This window comes from Phlebotomus argentipes, unplaced genomic scaffold (genome assembly GCF_947086385.1).
Source record: "Phlebotomus argentipes unplaced genomic scaffold, Phlebotomus argentipes genome assembly contig_5, whole genome shotgun sequence".
Lineage (NCBI taxonomy): Eukaryota > Metazoa > Arthropoda > Insecta > Diptera > Psychodidae > Phlebotomus > Phlebotomus argentipes.
The window spans coordinates 5,616,995-5,630,686 of NW_026776165.1; the positions used below are offsets into that span (position 1 = coordinate 5,616,995).

Here is a 13,692-nt window from a genome sequence, read left to right on the forward strand (position 1 = left end):
AAAGGCTCTCAAAAGGGATAACAAATCTACTTTTTACGCAGTGTCTTATCACGTTATGTTTGTCATTTTCACACTTTCTAATTTGAAGGGACAATGATAGGGATTTCATGTGTTCAGCGGTGTGTATCCTTGGGCGGGCGGACTCTTCTTGCAGCACTTCCTGCATTGTCTGACACAGTAGAACAGCAGAACAAGACACAAGAGGAATGCCACACCGAACAGAATGCCACTGACTGCTGAGTAAGTTATAACAAACACTTCATTCGACTGGTATTCGTGGACGTCTTGTAAGAAGAACCTTCCGAGGCTGATAAAGATTTTCTGTAATTACACAAAATGGTGATTAGTAAAAGCTTTGATTGAAAATTGACTTATTTATACCTTTCCAGTGACGTTATTCTTCGTCTCATACTGCGCAAAATTGCCCAGTTTCATGTAAGTTGTGTTCAAAGTTGCTGTGAGAAAAGTGTCTTCTCTTATCCAAACACCCACAACTCTAGCAGTAATTGTCCGTCCAGGCAGGACTGTAACGTTGAAAGTGATGCTCTGGAATGGGAGAAAGTGAGTTAATCCAGCAGCAAGTAGGAACTTCAATCCATTCTTACGTAGCTTTCCTTCTGCGTCAGGAAATCTCCTGTTCTTAGAAACGTTGTTCCGTTGGAACTTCTGTACAGCAGAGGAATGTCTGGAACGAGATACTCGTCACTTTCAAAAGCCACCTCACTGACGAAGTCCAACTCAACGGAGAACTTCTGTGCATAGCTTGAGGGGTTGTAGTAGGTGAAATCTCCAATATGTTCTTCTCGCATTTCTTTGCTGTTCTTGCGGGTGATTTTGGATTCTGTTACTTCGTAGGACAAAGGAATTCTTCTGATCAAGTGTTGATAGTAGCCAGGAAAGGAACTGATGTCCGGCACTCCATCGAGTTGGAAAGGAGTGAATATTTCACATGAATTGTATTCATGGACAATTCCGTATTTTCCCAGCTGAGAAATGATCTCACTCGTTCCTGTCTGCATAATCTTGCGTCCGAGAAACTGTCTAGTTCTAGTGTAAGATGTTGTTTCGCTACAAAGAAAAAGTCTTAAGTTCCTCCCAGTTATTGGCTTCAACTAAGAACTTACTTAACATTCGTAACCCAGAAAAGCGTTTCTGCGATGTTATCAAGATCTTCCTCGCAATTCTCAAAATAAAAAGACGAATCCGTTGAAACTTTCCATCCTTCGACTGTTAAGTAGGAAAGCGAAGTGTACGGTCTGCTACAATCATAATCATATTGATAGTAAGGATAGTAGTTGTTTCTCTCTTCCTCTGTTTTCTCCTGAACTTTCTTGCAAAGTTTCTTAAGCATCACCTAAATTTTGCAACATTTACACAATGAGAAAATCAATGAATATACTTTGCTGAATTGCCTTAAAGTCTTACCAAATCATCCGCAGATATTGAGACCACTGGCAAACTACAGTTTTCCATGCTCTGCTTCAAGATGTTGGCTCCGCAGCACAGACACAACTCTTCTCCATTTGCATGAGCAAATTGAAAGAGCAGAAGAACAAACAATCCGAGAAGAACTTTCATTTTCACTAGACTCAACATTTTTTCACTCTTCTGAGCAAGCTTCTGAGTCATCAGTTGTTAAGAGCGCAGACAGAATTGAACTAAGCGATATTTTGTCGATGGATTGGTTTTTTGGGCCGATAGGAAACGACAGAAGTGTGATAAATATGTTTTTTATTATCTGACAAAAACTGATAAGATAAGGTAACAAAGATTAGTGATTCCCCGAAGTGTTTTCAGTTTGATTTAGAGTCGCTGTGAAAGTTCAGCGGCCGATTTTGTCTGTGTGTTTTTGCCTGAGAATGCAAACCATTTGAGGAAATGAGATTTTCGGGGATCTGAAAGGTGTTTGTCTTTGTGTGAGGAGTGCCAAGAAGTGAAGGAAATGCCACAAGATTCGAAGAATTTGTCAAAGAACTCAGTGGATAAGGATGGATATAGAAATAGGGTAAAAGTGGAGAAAAATTCGATGAATTGGGTGTAATTGGATTCCAGACTGATTGAATCTGAGAATCAATTACTGTTTGATTCAAAGGATTCAACTGCTCAACTTCCTCCGATTCATTAATCTCAGTTGCTATTTCAGGATCTGTAGAATTGGAAAAACTCTCAGCTTGGATGGCTTCAATGTCCAGCCACCAAGTGAAGGTTCCATTGTACTTTGCTGGATTGCAATTTTCCAAATCTGCTGGTAAATTAACAGGATAAACTGTCCTCGCTTGGAATCTCTTCATCAAAATCTTCATCAAGTACGTTTTGTGTGGATAAACATAGGCTAGGTTGTTTAATTCGCACGGATCCTCTTTAATGCGAAACAGACAAGGACCCTTCAGTGGATTACATCCTAAGGCGTAGGGAATCTTAGGCTGGCAGAATGTTCTTGTGTTCCTCCTGATCCGTCTTATGCTGCTACTGCCAAGAGTTCTGCGGGCGAATGGCGCCAAAGCCTGCCACGTGTCACTCCTTACAACAATTTCCGCGTATCTTTTCGCATCTGGATTGCGATATCGCGCATCTGAGCCTAACCACGAGTCGTAGATGCCAAAGTCAGTTGATCCATTGATGTACTTCCATCCTCTGTAGTAGAATGCAGTCAATCCATCGATTGGATCGATGTTGTGAATGATCCTTTTCCTCGGGCTGGGCTTGTTCTTCACCAGTGTGGGCCAGATATCATAACCATCCAGTTCCCCAATTGGTCGAACGCCAGTCATGCCGACGAAGGTTGGCAACCAATCAGTGTTGTAGATCAAGTGATTTGACACGCCATGGCGAACTTCTATCAAAGGACTCCAAATGGCCGCAGGAACTCGAATTGCGCCTTCCCAAGTAGTGAGTTTTTGCTGAAACATCAATAATAGTCAATTGGCAAACCTTATGATGATGAATCGTCATTTACATACGCCTCTCAAAGGGAAGTTAGAACCCTGAGTTTCAAAAATTCCCCTGGTCGGAGCTCCGTTGTCGGAATAGAACAGAATCACCGAATTGCTTAACATTCTCTTCAAGCTCAACTCCCTAATGATCTGACCAATGCTCCTGTCCAGAATCCTTATCATAGCAGCATGAGTTCTCAAGATGGGATCTCGAATGTATGTGAGTTTGTCCTTTTCTTCCTGCGGCGCATCACTTTCGGATAATCCTGAAATACTCGCTGTGTGAGGCGCATTAAATGCATTGACAAGGAAGAGTGGAATTCTCGGATTGTGTCTCTTGATGATCTCCAAGGATTCATTGGTGAAGAGATGTGTTGCATACTGACCCAGACCTTCATATGTCACCTCTTCGTTTCTTCTGAAGTCGTAACTGTGGAAATGAATGCTCGATTACACTTAATCCAGAGACTTAGAATGTGTTTTCTCACCCATTGAAATTTCCCAGCCACGTTGTGTGATTCCAATAGTCAATGGCGCCTGTGTAGAAACCGAAGAAGCTGTCGAAGCCCCTCTCAGTGGGAATGTAGGCCTTCCTGGCAAATCCTAGATGCCACTTGCCGACGAGATGAGTTCTGTAGCCAGCTTGCTTCAGATACTCAGGCAAGAGCTTCAAGTGCAAGGGAAGACCAGTTGGGTCACAGTGCAATAGGACATAGTGCTGCATTCCGCTGTGAACGGGATTCACGCCAGTGAGAAAGGCTGCTCTTGAGGGTGTACAAGCATAGGGAACGTAGTGTCTGTTCAAAATCACTCCCTGATAACCCAAGGCGTCGATATTGGGCGTGAGAATCTGCGAAGAACCGCGAAAGCTCACATCATCGAAGCCCAAATCATCAGCCATGAAGATTATGATATGAGGACGATCAGGATACTTGACGTCTGTGTCTATTTCAGGATCAATTCCAGGCAAGATTCCAGGTGATACAGGACTTGCTGTTGATGGATTGGATGTGGAAGTTGGTATATTGTACACTTGAGCCAGAGTTGCACCAACAAAACAGAGCACAAGAATGAGAGAAATCATCATTTTCAAACTGTTCTGTCCGAAAACCTGAGGAACACTAAATCCATCAGAATCTTCTCTAGGTTGAAGAGTCACTGAACCTGGTGTTATTACTCTAGGTCGCGAGACAATTTATTGCATAATCGCAGCTGGAAGTCTTCGCTATTAATTAGCTGCTCCATAAAACATTATTATGAACCATGAATCTGTAAATCAATTGAAAGTCGATTGAAAGTGTGTGATTGAGAATTTGGTAATGTTTGAAATTTTCAGAATTCTACCAACCATCAATCACACCCATTCAAAATGTATGGGAAATTGTAAATTTTCCCAACGCCACTGGTCGCCGAATGCAAGCATATTTCCCCTCTTTTTGTCGCTCAGTTTGAAATGTGCGCTATTCTGCTCTCTTCGCACACACTCAGTCAGAGGTTTAAAGAGTGGGAACTTCTCCACATTGTCTGCATTGAGAAACACGCGACACTTCTCCGTCCTTTGCTTTCAACCTCATTTCGTGCGCTTCGCTCGACTCATTTTCGCGCCGTGATCGTCGACAGTCGCATGCGAAGCGCATTGCGAACAGACGCAGAGTCGCGCAGTGTGTGTCAGATAAGAAAATAATGTACATCCGGAGGCAGTTTACTGAAGCCCAGAAGATTGCTCTTCTGGATTTTCTGGCCAAATACCCAAAGCTGCGCAGTGGTGAGTACGATGATGAGTTTGGACGCAAGGATGCGAAGAGATTGTGGGAAAAGGCGGCGCAAACGCTGAATGACGTTCCGGGAGCGAAGAAGAGTTGGGAACAGTGGCGTAAGGTGAGTTTTATTCTCGGCAAATGTATGAACTGTTTTATATCATGATTGCGCGTGGTTTTCTCGCAGATTTGGCACGATATTCGGAGAAGACAACCTCACTATCTTGCGCGATTCGGTAACACGGGCAGTTCAAAGTCTCCCTTGAAAACAAACTCTAGCAGGTTCAAGAGTGATCCTGATGGTCGCAAGAAAACCCCGAAATTGAATAATGAACAGAAGGAGCTGCTAATTGACTTCATGCTAAGTCATCCTGAACTGCGAACTGGCATAATTGGTCCGCATTTCACATATGTTGACGCTCGGCGAGAGTGGATGATCTTAACTGAATTCATGAGGAAAGTTCCTGGACCGACGAAAACATGGAAACAGTGGCGAAAGGTGAGGAATCCCAAAGACATTCTTGGGCTTTTGCTGGGAGTTTTCAATTTTCTTCTTTGCTTTTTTAAGGTCTGGCATTCGATGCGCACACTAATTGAGTATCAATTGGCAGCGAAACAGAAGCAAAGCACAGCAGAAACATCAAATGAAAACTTAGTCATTCAACATCCAAATCTCAGCATTGTCAAGGAGGAATTGGACATTCCTGAAGAATATCCTGATAGTCAAGAAGATGTGGACATTGATGTTGAGTCAAATAACAGCAAAGAGTTTGAGAATTCGGTGATTGAACTGCCAGAACCAACTGATGATTGCAATTCCAAAGAGGCTTTCTGCATTTCCGATGTCTTCAATGACTCCACAGATGCCAAGAGTTCTTGTGATACACGCCAGGAGTTCCAGGAGCAACAACTCAACCTCTTGAGGAGACAGACTGAAGCTCTCGAGGCCATGGCTGAGGATAACAGCAGGCATCACAGGAACTTTGAGAGGCAAATGGAGAATCAAGAGAAATTAATGAAAATCATGGAAGAACTCATGAAGAAACTAACTTAATGAATTGTTTAAGAAGACGTAAGAGTGTTTTTTTTTTTTCTTTTCACCTGGAAATTCAAGAGAATCTCATTAGGACAATGGGAAGAAATCACGGAGAAAATTGAGCAATGAAGGAAGACAATTAAATTTTATCCTTAATAGTCATAATATTGTTTCTTTGAGGGTAAATTGACGCTTTTAAGCCTAATTGATGAAAATACAACCTCAGAGAACCTCAGTGGCAACGAAATCCAATTTTCCCTCGAGAGCTTTTCCACCACTTGGATGGACTTTTGCTGTATAGCCAGCGAAAAGAAAGGGGAAAGGGAATCTTAAAGCATGAGAGATGAGGATGAATGGACTAGTGAGAAAGTTTTCCATCTGGTGACGAATCAAAATTTATGAGCTTCGCAGCAATGTGAATGTGTATTAATGACACTCGCGCCTTTTTGGTCTCACATCGTAATAAGTTAATCCAATTCCATGCTGATTCCCATTGCGAGGGTGAAGTTGATAAGGAGATGATGCTGCCTTTCCATCATGCCAATTGGAAAATGTAATTTCCTCTCAATCTTATTCCACACCTTCTAACATCGTCATGAGTGTGCGACGAGAGAACATCAAATGTTACTTCCACGGAATTAAAGTAGTATATAGAGATGAGAGGAAATGAAGGACATTTTCCTGTTGCGACAATTTCCCAGGTGAGTCAAAGAGTGTTTGAATCCAATAAGGCATTTCCACATGTGCGTTGCTCAATAACTGAAAAGTCCACAGATGTTTGCTTATGAATCGCATTTATTCTTGCGCTTTGAACTCAATCACATCAGCTTCATGTAAATCCAGGCTGAAGCGCGAGTTACGCCATTTCTCAGCTTTTCCCCCAGGATTTCAGCTTGTTGTTCCGCCAAATCAGCAAAGGAATTGAGTCTCGACTGGAATTGATCTTGAAATTGAGACTCACGCGACACAAACGATTGTCTGTTCAGTTTCTTGTGACTTTTCATCACTTTCATAGCAATTATGACAAGAACAGTGAGCAGAAGGATTACAGCCAGACATATTTCAAGGATGTAAATCAATTCCCGTGAGATAAAGATAAAATCATCACGATAACCAGTGATTTTCACATTTTCCCACGTGAATTCTGTAAAACGCACTTCGTGTTTCTGAAAAGTAATTCAAATAATGGTAAATTTACAGGCTTTCTTTGTAACTGTTGAATATCAAAGTCTCACCAATAATTGCTTTTCAATATCCTTGTGAACTCTAGAGTTGTTGACATGGGCAAAATTGATCCGAATAGAGGCTTTTAATGGGATTTTCAACTGCTTTCTTAAACCCTTTACAGTTCCTGTGCCACAATGATTTGGTGGAATACGAAAGGCGCTGGTGATTTTATGCTGAAAACAGAGAAAAGGACACTTTTATCCCTATAATCCAGCTCATATAATTGATGAAAATCTCACCTGAATTACTGTCTTGAAGTGAATTGAATCAGCGTTTGGATCAATGATTAGTGAAATATTGTTGTCATTGTCGTTTCTCAAGAAAAGTTTGGTCTCTAGATTCAATTGTGCGTCAGGATAAATGTCCTTAAATTTGGTGAAAAGACGAGGATAAAATGTGAAATTTTTGAAAGTGAGTCTTGTAAAAATAGTTTCATTCACGAAAATATTAAAGTCCTTTTCACTTTCTTCATCATTGCAGAGGGAAAACTGTCCCAAATCGCTATATTTGTATGCATTCTTATCAGATGGGAATTCAGAATCTTGCATCACTTCAGTTATTTCATAAGACACTGGACTTTGAATGAAGTAAATCAATTTCGTTGTGTTCTTCTTCGGAAAGTCACAACATTCGAAGGCTTTGAAGGTGTGAATCGCCTTTCCTGTTTGTCCTTCTGAATAGCACAAGAATCCAGGAGTTTCACGCGCCAAAGCTGCATAGCAATGTCCATGTTTCTTCAGCGTCTTGAACAGCTCAGAATCACTCTCGGGAATGACGTGCAACAGACCATCTAAGCTGCTAAGAAGCTCTGAACAATCGTCTGACTTCGGGAAGCTTATGTATCCGGAGTCATTTAGTGTTGCAATTCTTCGCTTGGAGTGGAAGAAGTCAGATTCGGTCTTCGTCCGGGAGTTGAGACAGATGTTGAGTAAGGTGTTAACTTCCTCGGCTGTGGCTGGTTCACAAAGGTCACGACACAGCGAAATGGTTGCCAAAGATAGGAGAATTAGCAAGACTTTGATAAACACCATTGTTCTAACGTGCGTTCGATTGAACCCTCTATGAATGACTAAAGCATTATACACTTTGATAAAAGACTCTGTGGCGAAATTGAGATAACGAAAATATACAATGGGTTATTTATTTGATCTCTTGATAGACCCAAGTTCCTACGTTGCACAGATAGTCTCCGAGTCGGACAAGACGATCTCCTAGAATCTCAGCCTTTTCCTTGGTAAACGCAGCTGCGGTGCTGAAGTGTGTTGAAGTCCACGTTGAAGTCCTCTCCCAGTCGGTCTTAAAGTCTCTCTTGTCAATGAATCCCATCGATTTGATGACAATCAGGAGCAGAAGACAGAAGACAATCATTCCCACCACACATCCGATTAAGAAGAAAAATGTGTTGTAAGGAATAATTACGATGATGTTGTTGGTTGACGACACCTTTCTGTTTGACAGCATTTCACTGGAGAAGAATCGATGGATTATCTGCAAGAAATGGTTTGTTGATTAAAAGATTCCCTCTTTTTCTGAGTCTTTGATGACTCACTTGGCCTGAAGCCTTGATTTCTGTGACGTCTTTGAACTTTCCTAGACTGCCAAAGTTGATTTCAATCAAGAACTTGGCTTCTTTCAATTCTGTCGACCATTTGGCGAATACTTCAGCTGATGCACACTGAAAAGGTTCAACTGTCTCTTCTGAGGAAGCTGAAATCTGTAATCAAAGCTATGTTAGTTTGTCGTTTAGCTTTGCCAACTCTAGTCGTACCTTTGCTTTAGTTTTATACAATATTTCGTTGTGATACTTAGTTAGGCCAACAGTTCTCAAATCACCGTCTTTGTCAGTGTATTCAAGAACACTGAGGGCTTGTGATTGATATATGTCAAGCTGTGGTTGAAGTTGAGGATAAAATTGGTATTGAAACACATTAATTTCCATCTCCTCATCGTAATTGATGCTTAATGTGTAATTTCTGTTTGTATAATCGTCATTGCAGACTGAAAATCTTCCCAAACTCATGTACTCATTTGGATCATATCGTTGAAACGATTGAACCATCCAATCAGGCTTGAAATGCGTATTCTCATCTTCAATCTCAGTCATCTTGTAAGACACTGGCTGACGAAGAAAATAAACATATCTTGTATAGTTTCGATGTGTTGCATTTTGAGTCTTGTACGACTTTTCGTACATTTTGAATGGCGTAAAGATTGAATTTGCATAATCTTGCAGTCCATTGTATGTTCTAAAGACTCCAGGAACGGCTAAACCAATTTCGTCAACTTGCACACTGCCATAGAACGATCCTGATGACTTTATGTATCTGAACAGGTCAGAATTGCTTTCAGGAACCATGTAGAGCAGACCCTCGAGACTATTAAAAATTGCATCACAGTTACTGCCAGGAATCTTAATGTCGTTCACAGAATTCACATCAAACTGCCTAATTGTGGCTATTTTGTAGTCATCGTACTTGTAATTGTACTCATGGTAATTGTAATCATATGGATAAGAATTTAATCTCTGGAGAAACACACACTGATTTTTGAGGAAGTCTATTTCCTCCCTTGAAGCCGGTCTGGCGATGTCTGAGCAGTTCTTGAGATCCTGCTTGAGAACTTGTTCACCACAGCAGAGACAAACTTCAGCGGCCCGTGAAATTGTGGCCAGAGAAAGAAGGATGAGGAGCACTTGGAAAGACATGATTTTACTTTGAGAACAATGCAACAACTGGTCGATGTTGTGAATCACTGATAAAACCTCTTCAACGCACAAATTCTCGGAAATGATAACGAAAATGGCAGGTAAATGGGCGAAGCAGGGACTTGACGGTGTCAATTTTATCAAGTTTAGTAGAGTTTTTCATAGTTCTAACATCAGTTAAACGTGTGAGTGCCAAAAAGCCAGTATCTTTACCCATTTTCACGACTCTCAGCGAGAGCTGATAAGATTTGCGATATCTCATTGAGGAATTGAGGCACTGAAGGCAGTGAATTTCGCAAGGAATGGCGTATTAATATTCAGTTGACATTCAAAGGCAATCCGTTGACATGTTTGTGTATTTCCTGCTCATCTCTGTGCTCATCCCAGCCCTGAGTGGCGCTAGGTTGGAAGTCTGTGTCTGCTGTTCTGAAAATACTGACCAGACGATTTCGGAACAATGTGAAATTCCCGCAAAAAGTCTCACTGAAGATGAAGTGGTAAGTCGTAATTCACATTCTCTATTCTCCATCGGATAACCGCCGTGTGTTCTTCAGGTGACTCTGCATAAGCTGTGTCGCGAGCAGAAAGCTCTTCAAGATCAATTCACAGATTCTTACGGATATCGTCAATACGATGCGCCGCAATATCTCAACTACATTTCACTGCAAAAGTCTATTGTTCGCAAGCCGCGGTTGCCAATCGAAGACTGCGAGAGTGTGAAGGAAGGCAAATGGTTCTGGATACCAGGAAAGAATCAATGGACCGGCAGAAAGTACAGAGATGATTCATATTTGCTAGCTCGCAAAATTGTGATGTCAAATGACACAAGTCAGAGCATTTACCAGTTCTTGGGCTTCAATGGTTTATACAACAACGTGCCTTTCAGTTCGAATCCAATCTTGGAGATCTTCAATGGAACTTACGAGTTTCTGCTGCGAATAACGCCAGCTGAGCAAACATTGCATGACATCAAATTCACAGGGTCCCGAATTGTTGATTACACTAAAGAGTTTATGACCTTTGGGAGAATCTACCTCAATAGCGGTTGGATTCCTTACAACTACAAGAACTACATCACAACACCCAAAAGGACGTATTACAGTTTAAATAAGAAACTAACAGACAATTCCCACTTTGTGATTCACGATGAGAATGATGTCTTCAACATGGGCACCGAAGATAGCAGCAAGACATTAAGAGAAGATCTAGAAGTTAAGGTAAGATCTTTGATGATGTTGAAGACTTTGTGTACTCAAGAGTGATTATAATTTCAGGAAATTAACACATTTACGGAGGATTTCATTCACGATGGATATTCAAGGGGCAAATTTTATGGACATTTCGTCAACACTGAGAGCAAATTCACAGCCAAGCTGAGAAGTGGTTTCTTTGCGGGACGTTCTGAAGCTATTTTCACAACTGAAGAAGAGGTTGAGGGATCAAAAATGGTGTCTGAAATTGAACTGATGGAAACGGAGTTTGAGTTTGCAGAACCTACACTTGAGGTCAATGATCATGTAATTGCTGGGCTGCTCTTCACTCTGGCCGCAGTGCTGACCATTTGCCTCATCTTCTTTGTGCTGAAGAAAGCCTGTTGCTGTTGCTGCAGAGACAGAGTCACAACAGGCTATCAGAGGATGGAAGAGAGAATTGTAGGATAATTGTAGAACATTCTGGGTTTAAATATACTTTATTTGTCAATATTTCAATGCTTCTAAGCTTAAGAGTCCGCCTGGAGCGTTTGATAAGGCACAGCAGGTGGCGTTCTGAACTTCTTAATGGCCAATCTGACTGAGAAGACCACAATTCCAGCCAGAAGAACCACTCCTAAGCAGAGCAGAGCGACGTAGATCGTGGTGTAGTTGAGAACGAGGACCTCAGAAGTGTGATGCACCTGAACATCTTCCAGATAAAAGTCCTTTAGGAAGTACTCGTTTCTGTTTCCGGTCACATCGGCGGTTGAGTTGAAACCAGATGGTTCATCGCTGTAGAGATAGAATCTAGTTGCAAGAAGATCGGATTTCACAGTCGTTTGCTTTCCAACGATGCGAGCTGTGATGGCTGTGAAGGGTGGAACGGTGACGTTGTAGCCTGTTCTCTGAGAAATAAGAAGGAATCAATCTTCAGTTTGAATTATGGGGCCAATTTTTTCCTGGAAATTCGGATAAAGTTAAGCACTTTCACCATTCTTTTCACTTGTTTGTGCAAGATAACATTTTCATTAGTACTCTTTATCTTCCATGCGCACGTCCTTTGTTGACTCAGTACGTCTGATAAGGTTTAAGTGGTCGTGTAGGCTTTGGGAAATCAGGGGCTGTGAACTTACCTTTTGCAGACTATTCTCGATATTTTGCCTCGTCAATATGTTAACATCTTGATTATCCTCCGCATCGTTAACTTCAAATAAGGAATCATCCAAAGTTGCGTCCTTGAAGTTGTATGCAACTCTGTACTTGATATCGACAAACATTTCGATCACTTGTTCGAACTCTGAAGGGTTGTAGTAAGTGAAGAAGCCAACATTCTCAGAGTAATTCAGAGTCTCAACTCGAGATACTTCTTTCGTCACATTGAAGGTCTGCTTCAGTGGCACCAAGAGAGTCAAGTATTCGTAGCTGTAGGGCTCCTTAGGCTCTTCCCCATCGAAGTTATCCCGATGAATCGGATTGAAGACCACCTTTTCTGAGTCTGTGGTTTGTGCTAAACCAATGCAAGTGTTGTTCCTCTCTTTGTCATCAACATTGAACTCCCTGGCGAGGAGTGTGTGTCCAACAAAGTCAGAACCAACGTTGGGTTGCCAGAAGAAGGTTTCCCTGCGCGCCTTGATGTTTTCCTCGCAATCGCCAAAGTGGAAATTGTACATATACTCGAAATTGTAGTTGCGCATCTCAAGATAGGGAATTTGCTTGCGATTCCGAGACTTTGGAAGAGCCATAGAGTCTCGGGGTTGGAAGGGAAAGACACCCTTTGCCAGTTTGCAGAGAATAATCAAGCTGTCCACTTCACTGTCTGAGATCTTTCTCGCTGGAAATGCACACTTTCCATCCTTGGATTCTCCGATGCACAAATCCTCTGTCAACACTCCTCCGATGAGCAGAAAAACGCCCAAACTCAGTAATTTCATCATCCTTTTTTGGCCTTTATCACTTGTTAACTGCACTAGAGTTGCTCAAACACTGACTAACTCACTCATATCTGTCCCACAAAGTGACTTTATCACATTTATCGTGGCCGTAGATAAGATAAGGACACCATGAAGTTGAGGTGAAAATGCGCGTTTGCGAAATCGATTTCCAGCTGTGGTGCAAGAAAATTTGTGTCTGATTGTATTGAAATCATGCGTGGAAAATCAATGGCAAATATGAGAGATAATTTGCCTTCATTCTTGCAAATAACAAGATTTTACACAGCATTTGAGAACAAATACAGAATTGATAAGCAAATAGGGCTGTTTTTCTGCGTTGCTAACACTAGATTTACCGGAAAGTGAAGAAGTAATATCATTTTATACTGAAATTTGCTTGTCGAAAATGTTGTTTCTCAAAGAAATCTCATGTGATTTGATTGATAATTTCTTCGTGTGCCCCAAATTCAATTCATTCTATAAATACACCTCGAAATAAGTTGGCGAGAGTTAAGAAGGAAGCAAAAGAAAATGGTTAAAATGTGCATCAGAAGAAGCGTGCAAAATCCATAAAACGTTGAAATTTCAGACACTTGAGCTTCAAGATATGATTGATGGCATTTCACAGCATATTTATATTTATAATGCCCTCTTTCAGATGAATAATTCCATTCGAGTCACTGAAACTCGCGGAAACGAGTCACACACTGTGGGAAATTTGGCCAACACATTGTCCAAGAGCGTCAAGATCAAGAAAATGGCATTGATTTGAATTGAAAGGCACTCAAATGGTCTCTCGTTGTGGTTGCACGAAATGTTATCCGAAAATATATTTTTTTTAAAGATAATGGCTCTCTCTGGTGCGATGTCTTGCAAATTGAACAAGCAATTAAGGTAAAGTAAGACACTTT

The 13,692-nt window shown here is 41.3% G+C and overlaps 7 protein-coding genes across 7 annotated transcripts; 2 read left to right on the plus strand and 5 right to left on the minus strand.

The window, feature by feature from the left end:
- Window positions 1-11: 11 nt before the first annotated feature.
- On the minus strand, window positions 12-1,655 carry LOC132255367 (uncharacterized). Its single transcript, XM_059751365.1, has 5 exons — window positions 1,426-1,655; window positions 1,125-1,354; window positions 606-1,068; window positions 382-546; window positions 12-321 (listed from the first exon to the last, which is right to left on the minus strand). The coding sequence occupies exons 1-5, from the start codon at window positions 1,627-1,629 to the stop codon at window positions 106-108; spliced, it is 1,278 nt and encodes a 425-aa protein (XP_059607348.1). The 5' UTR covers window positions 1,630-1,655; the 3' UTR covers window positions 12-105.
- Window positions 1,656-1,793: 138 nt separating this feature from the next.
- Window positions 1,794-4,020, minus strand: LOC132255868 (arylsulfatase B-like). Its single transcript, XM_059752039.1, has 3 exons — window positions 3,422-4,020; window positions 2,961-3,363; window positions 1,794-2,900 (listed from the first exon to the last, which is right to left on the minus strand). Exons 1-3 carry the CDS (start codon window positions 4,018-4,020, stop codon window positions 1,794-1,796), a joined length of 2,109 nt encoding a protein of 702 aa, XP_059608022.1.
- A 508-nt stretch (window positions 4,021-4,528) lies between these two features.
- LOC132266097 (uncharacterized) lies at window positions 4,529-5,761 on the plus strand. The gene is made up of 3 exons (XM_059766934.1): window positions 4,529-4,811; window positions 4,878-5,189; window positions 5,259-5,761. The coding sequence occupies exons 1-3, from the start codon at window positions 4,617-4,619 to the stop codon at window positions 5,742-5,744; spliced, it is 993 nt and encodes a 330-aa protein (XP_059622917.1). The 5' UTR covers window positions 4,529-4,616; the 3' UTR covers window positions 5,745-5,761.
- A 783-nt stretch (window positions 5,762-6,544) lies between these two features.
- LOC132265912 (uncharacterized) lies at window positions 6,545-8,050 on the minus strand. The gene is made up of 3 exons (XM_059766706.1): window positions 7,193-8,050; window positions 6,962-7,126; window positions 6,545-6,892 (listed from the first exon to the last, which is right to left on the minus strand). The coding sequence occupies exons 1-3, from the start codon at window positions 7,982-7,984 to the stop codon at window positions 6,545-6,547; spliced, it is 1,305 nt and encodes a 434-aa protein (XP_059622689.1). The 5' UTR covers window positions 7,985-8,050.
- A 37-nt stretch (window positions 8,051-8,087) lies between these two features.
- LOC132265911 (uncharacterized) lies at window positions 8,088-9,697 on the minus strand. Its single transcript, XM_059766705.1, has 3 exons — window positions 8,722-9,697; window positions 8,503-8,667; window positions 8,088-8,441 (listed from the first exon to the last, which is right to left on the minus strand). Exons 1-3 carry the CDS (start codon window positions 9,655-9,657, stop codon window positions 8,094-8,096), a joined length of 1,449 nt encoding a protein of 482 aa, XP_059622688.1. The 5' UTR covers window positions 9,658-9,697; the 3' UTR covers window positions 8,088-8,093.
- A 225-nt stretch (window positions 9,698-9,922) lies between these two features.
- On the plus strand, window positions 9,923-11,331 carry LOC132255757 (uncharacterized). Its single transcript, XM_059751904.1, has 3 exons — window positions 9,923-10,154; window positions 10,212-10,874; window positions 10,932-11,331. Exons 1-3 carry the CDS (start codon window positions 10,005-10,007, stop codon window positions 11,316-11,318), a joined length of 1,200 nt encoding a protein of 399 aa, XP_059607887.1. The 5' UTR covers window positions 9,923-10,004; the 3' UTR covers window positions 11,319-11,331.
- LOC132255758 (uncharacterized) lies at window positions 11,329-12,833 on the minus strand. Its single transcript, XM_059751905.1, has 2 exons — window positions 11,984-12,833; window positions 11,329-11,755 (listed from the first exon to the last, which is right to left on the minus strand). The coding sequence occupies exons 1-2, from the start codon at window positions 12,782-12,784 to the stop codon at window positions 11,378-11,380; spliced, it is 1,179 nt and encodes a 392-aa protein (XP_059607888.1). The 5' UTR covers window positions 12,785-12,833; the 3' UTR covers window positions 11,329-11,377.
- Between the last annotated feature and the right edge of the window lie 859 nt (window positions 12,834-13,692).

Coding starts and splice junctions, on each gene's coding strand:
- LOC132255367 (XM_059751365.1), bottom strand. CDS start 1,629: ATGACTCAGAAGCTTGCTCAGAAGAGTGAAAAAATGTTGAGTCTAGTG. Junction 1,069..1,124: donor TTCTGGGTTACGAATGTTAA/GTAAGTTCTTAG, acceptor TTTTCTTTGTAG/CGAAACAACATCTTACACTA. Junction 322..381: donor AGAATAACGTCACTGGAAAG/GTATAAATAAGT, acceptor GTGTAATTACAG/AAAATCTTTATCAGCCTCGG.
- LOC132255758 (XM_059751905.1), bottom strand. CDS start 12,784: ATGATGAAATTACTGAGTTTGGGCGTTTTTCTGCTCATCGGAGGAGTG. Junction 11,756..11,983: donor TCGAGAATAGTCTGCAAAAG/GTAAGTTCACAG, acceptor CTTATTTCTCAG/AGAACAGGCTACAACGTCAC.
- LOC132266097 (XM_059766934.1), top strand. CDS start 4,617: ATGTACATCCGGAGGCAGTTTACTGAAGCCCAGAAGATTGCTCTTCTG. Junction 4,812..4,877: donor GTTGGGAACAGTGGCGTAAG/GTGAGTTTTATT, acceptor GTTTTCTCGCAG/ATTTGGCACGATATTCGGAG. Junction 5,190..5,258: donor CATGGAAACAGTGGCGAAAG/GTGAGGAATCCC, acceptor TGCTTTTTTAAG/GTCTGGCATTCGATGCGCAC.
- LOC132265911 (XM_059766705.1), bottom strand. CDS start 9,657: ATGTCTTTCCAAGTGCTCCTCATCCTTCTTTCTCTGGCCACAATTTCA. Junction 8,668..8,721: donor TGTATAAAACTAAAGCAAAG/GTACGACTAGAG, acceptor CTTTGATTACAG/ATTTCAGCTTCCTCAGAAGA. Junction 8,442..8,502: donor AAATCAAGGCTTCAGGCCAA/GTGAGTCATCAA, acceptor CATTTCTTGCAG/ATAATCCATCGATTCTTCTC.
- LOC132255757 (XM_059751904.1), top strand. CDS start 10,005: ATGTTTGTGTATTTCCTGCTCATCTCTGTGCTCATCCCAGCCCTGAGT. Junction 10,155..10,211: donor GTCTCACTGAAGATGAAGTG/GTAAGTCGTAAT, acceptor TGTGTTCTTCAG/GTGACTCTGCATAAGCTGTG. Junction 10,875..10,931: donor GAGAAGATCTAGAAGTTAAG/GTAAGATCTTTG, acceptor TTATAATTTCAG/GAAATTAACACATTTACGGA.
- LOC132255868 (XM_059752039.1), bottom strand. CDS start 4,020: ATGATGATTTCTCTCATTCTTGTGCTCTGTTTTGTTGGTGCAACTCTG. Junction 3,364..3,421: donor TGGCTGGGAAATTTCAATGG/GTGAGAAAACAC, acceptor TCATTTCCACAG/TTACGACTTCAGAAGAAACG. Junction 2,901..2,960: donor CTAACTTCCCTTTGAGAGGC/GTATGTAAATGA, acceptor TTGATGTTTCAG/CAAAAACTCACTACTTGGGA.
- LOC132265912 (XM_059766706.1), bottom strand. CDS start 7,984: ATGGTGTTTATCAAAGTCTTGCTAATTCTCCTATCTTTGGCAACCATT. Junction 7,127..7,192: donor ACTTCAAGACAGTAATTCAG/GTGAGATTTTCA, acceptor CTCTGTTTTCAG/CATAAAATCACCAGCGCCTT. Junction 6,893..6,961: donor ATATTGAAAAGCAATTATTG/GTGAGACTTTGA, acceptor ATTACTTTTCAG/AAACACGAAGTGCGTTTTAC.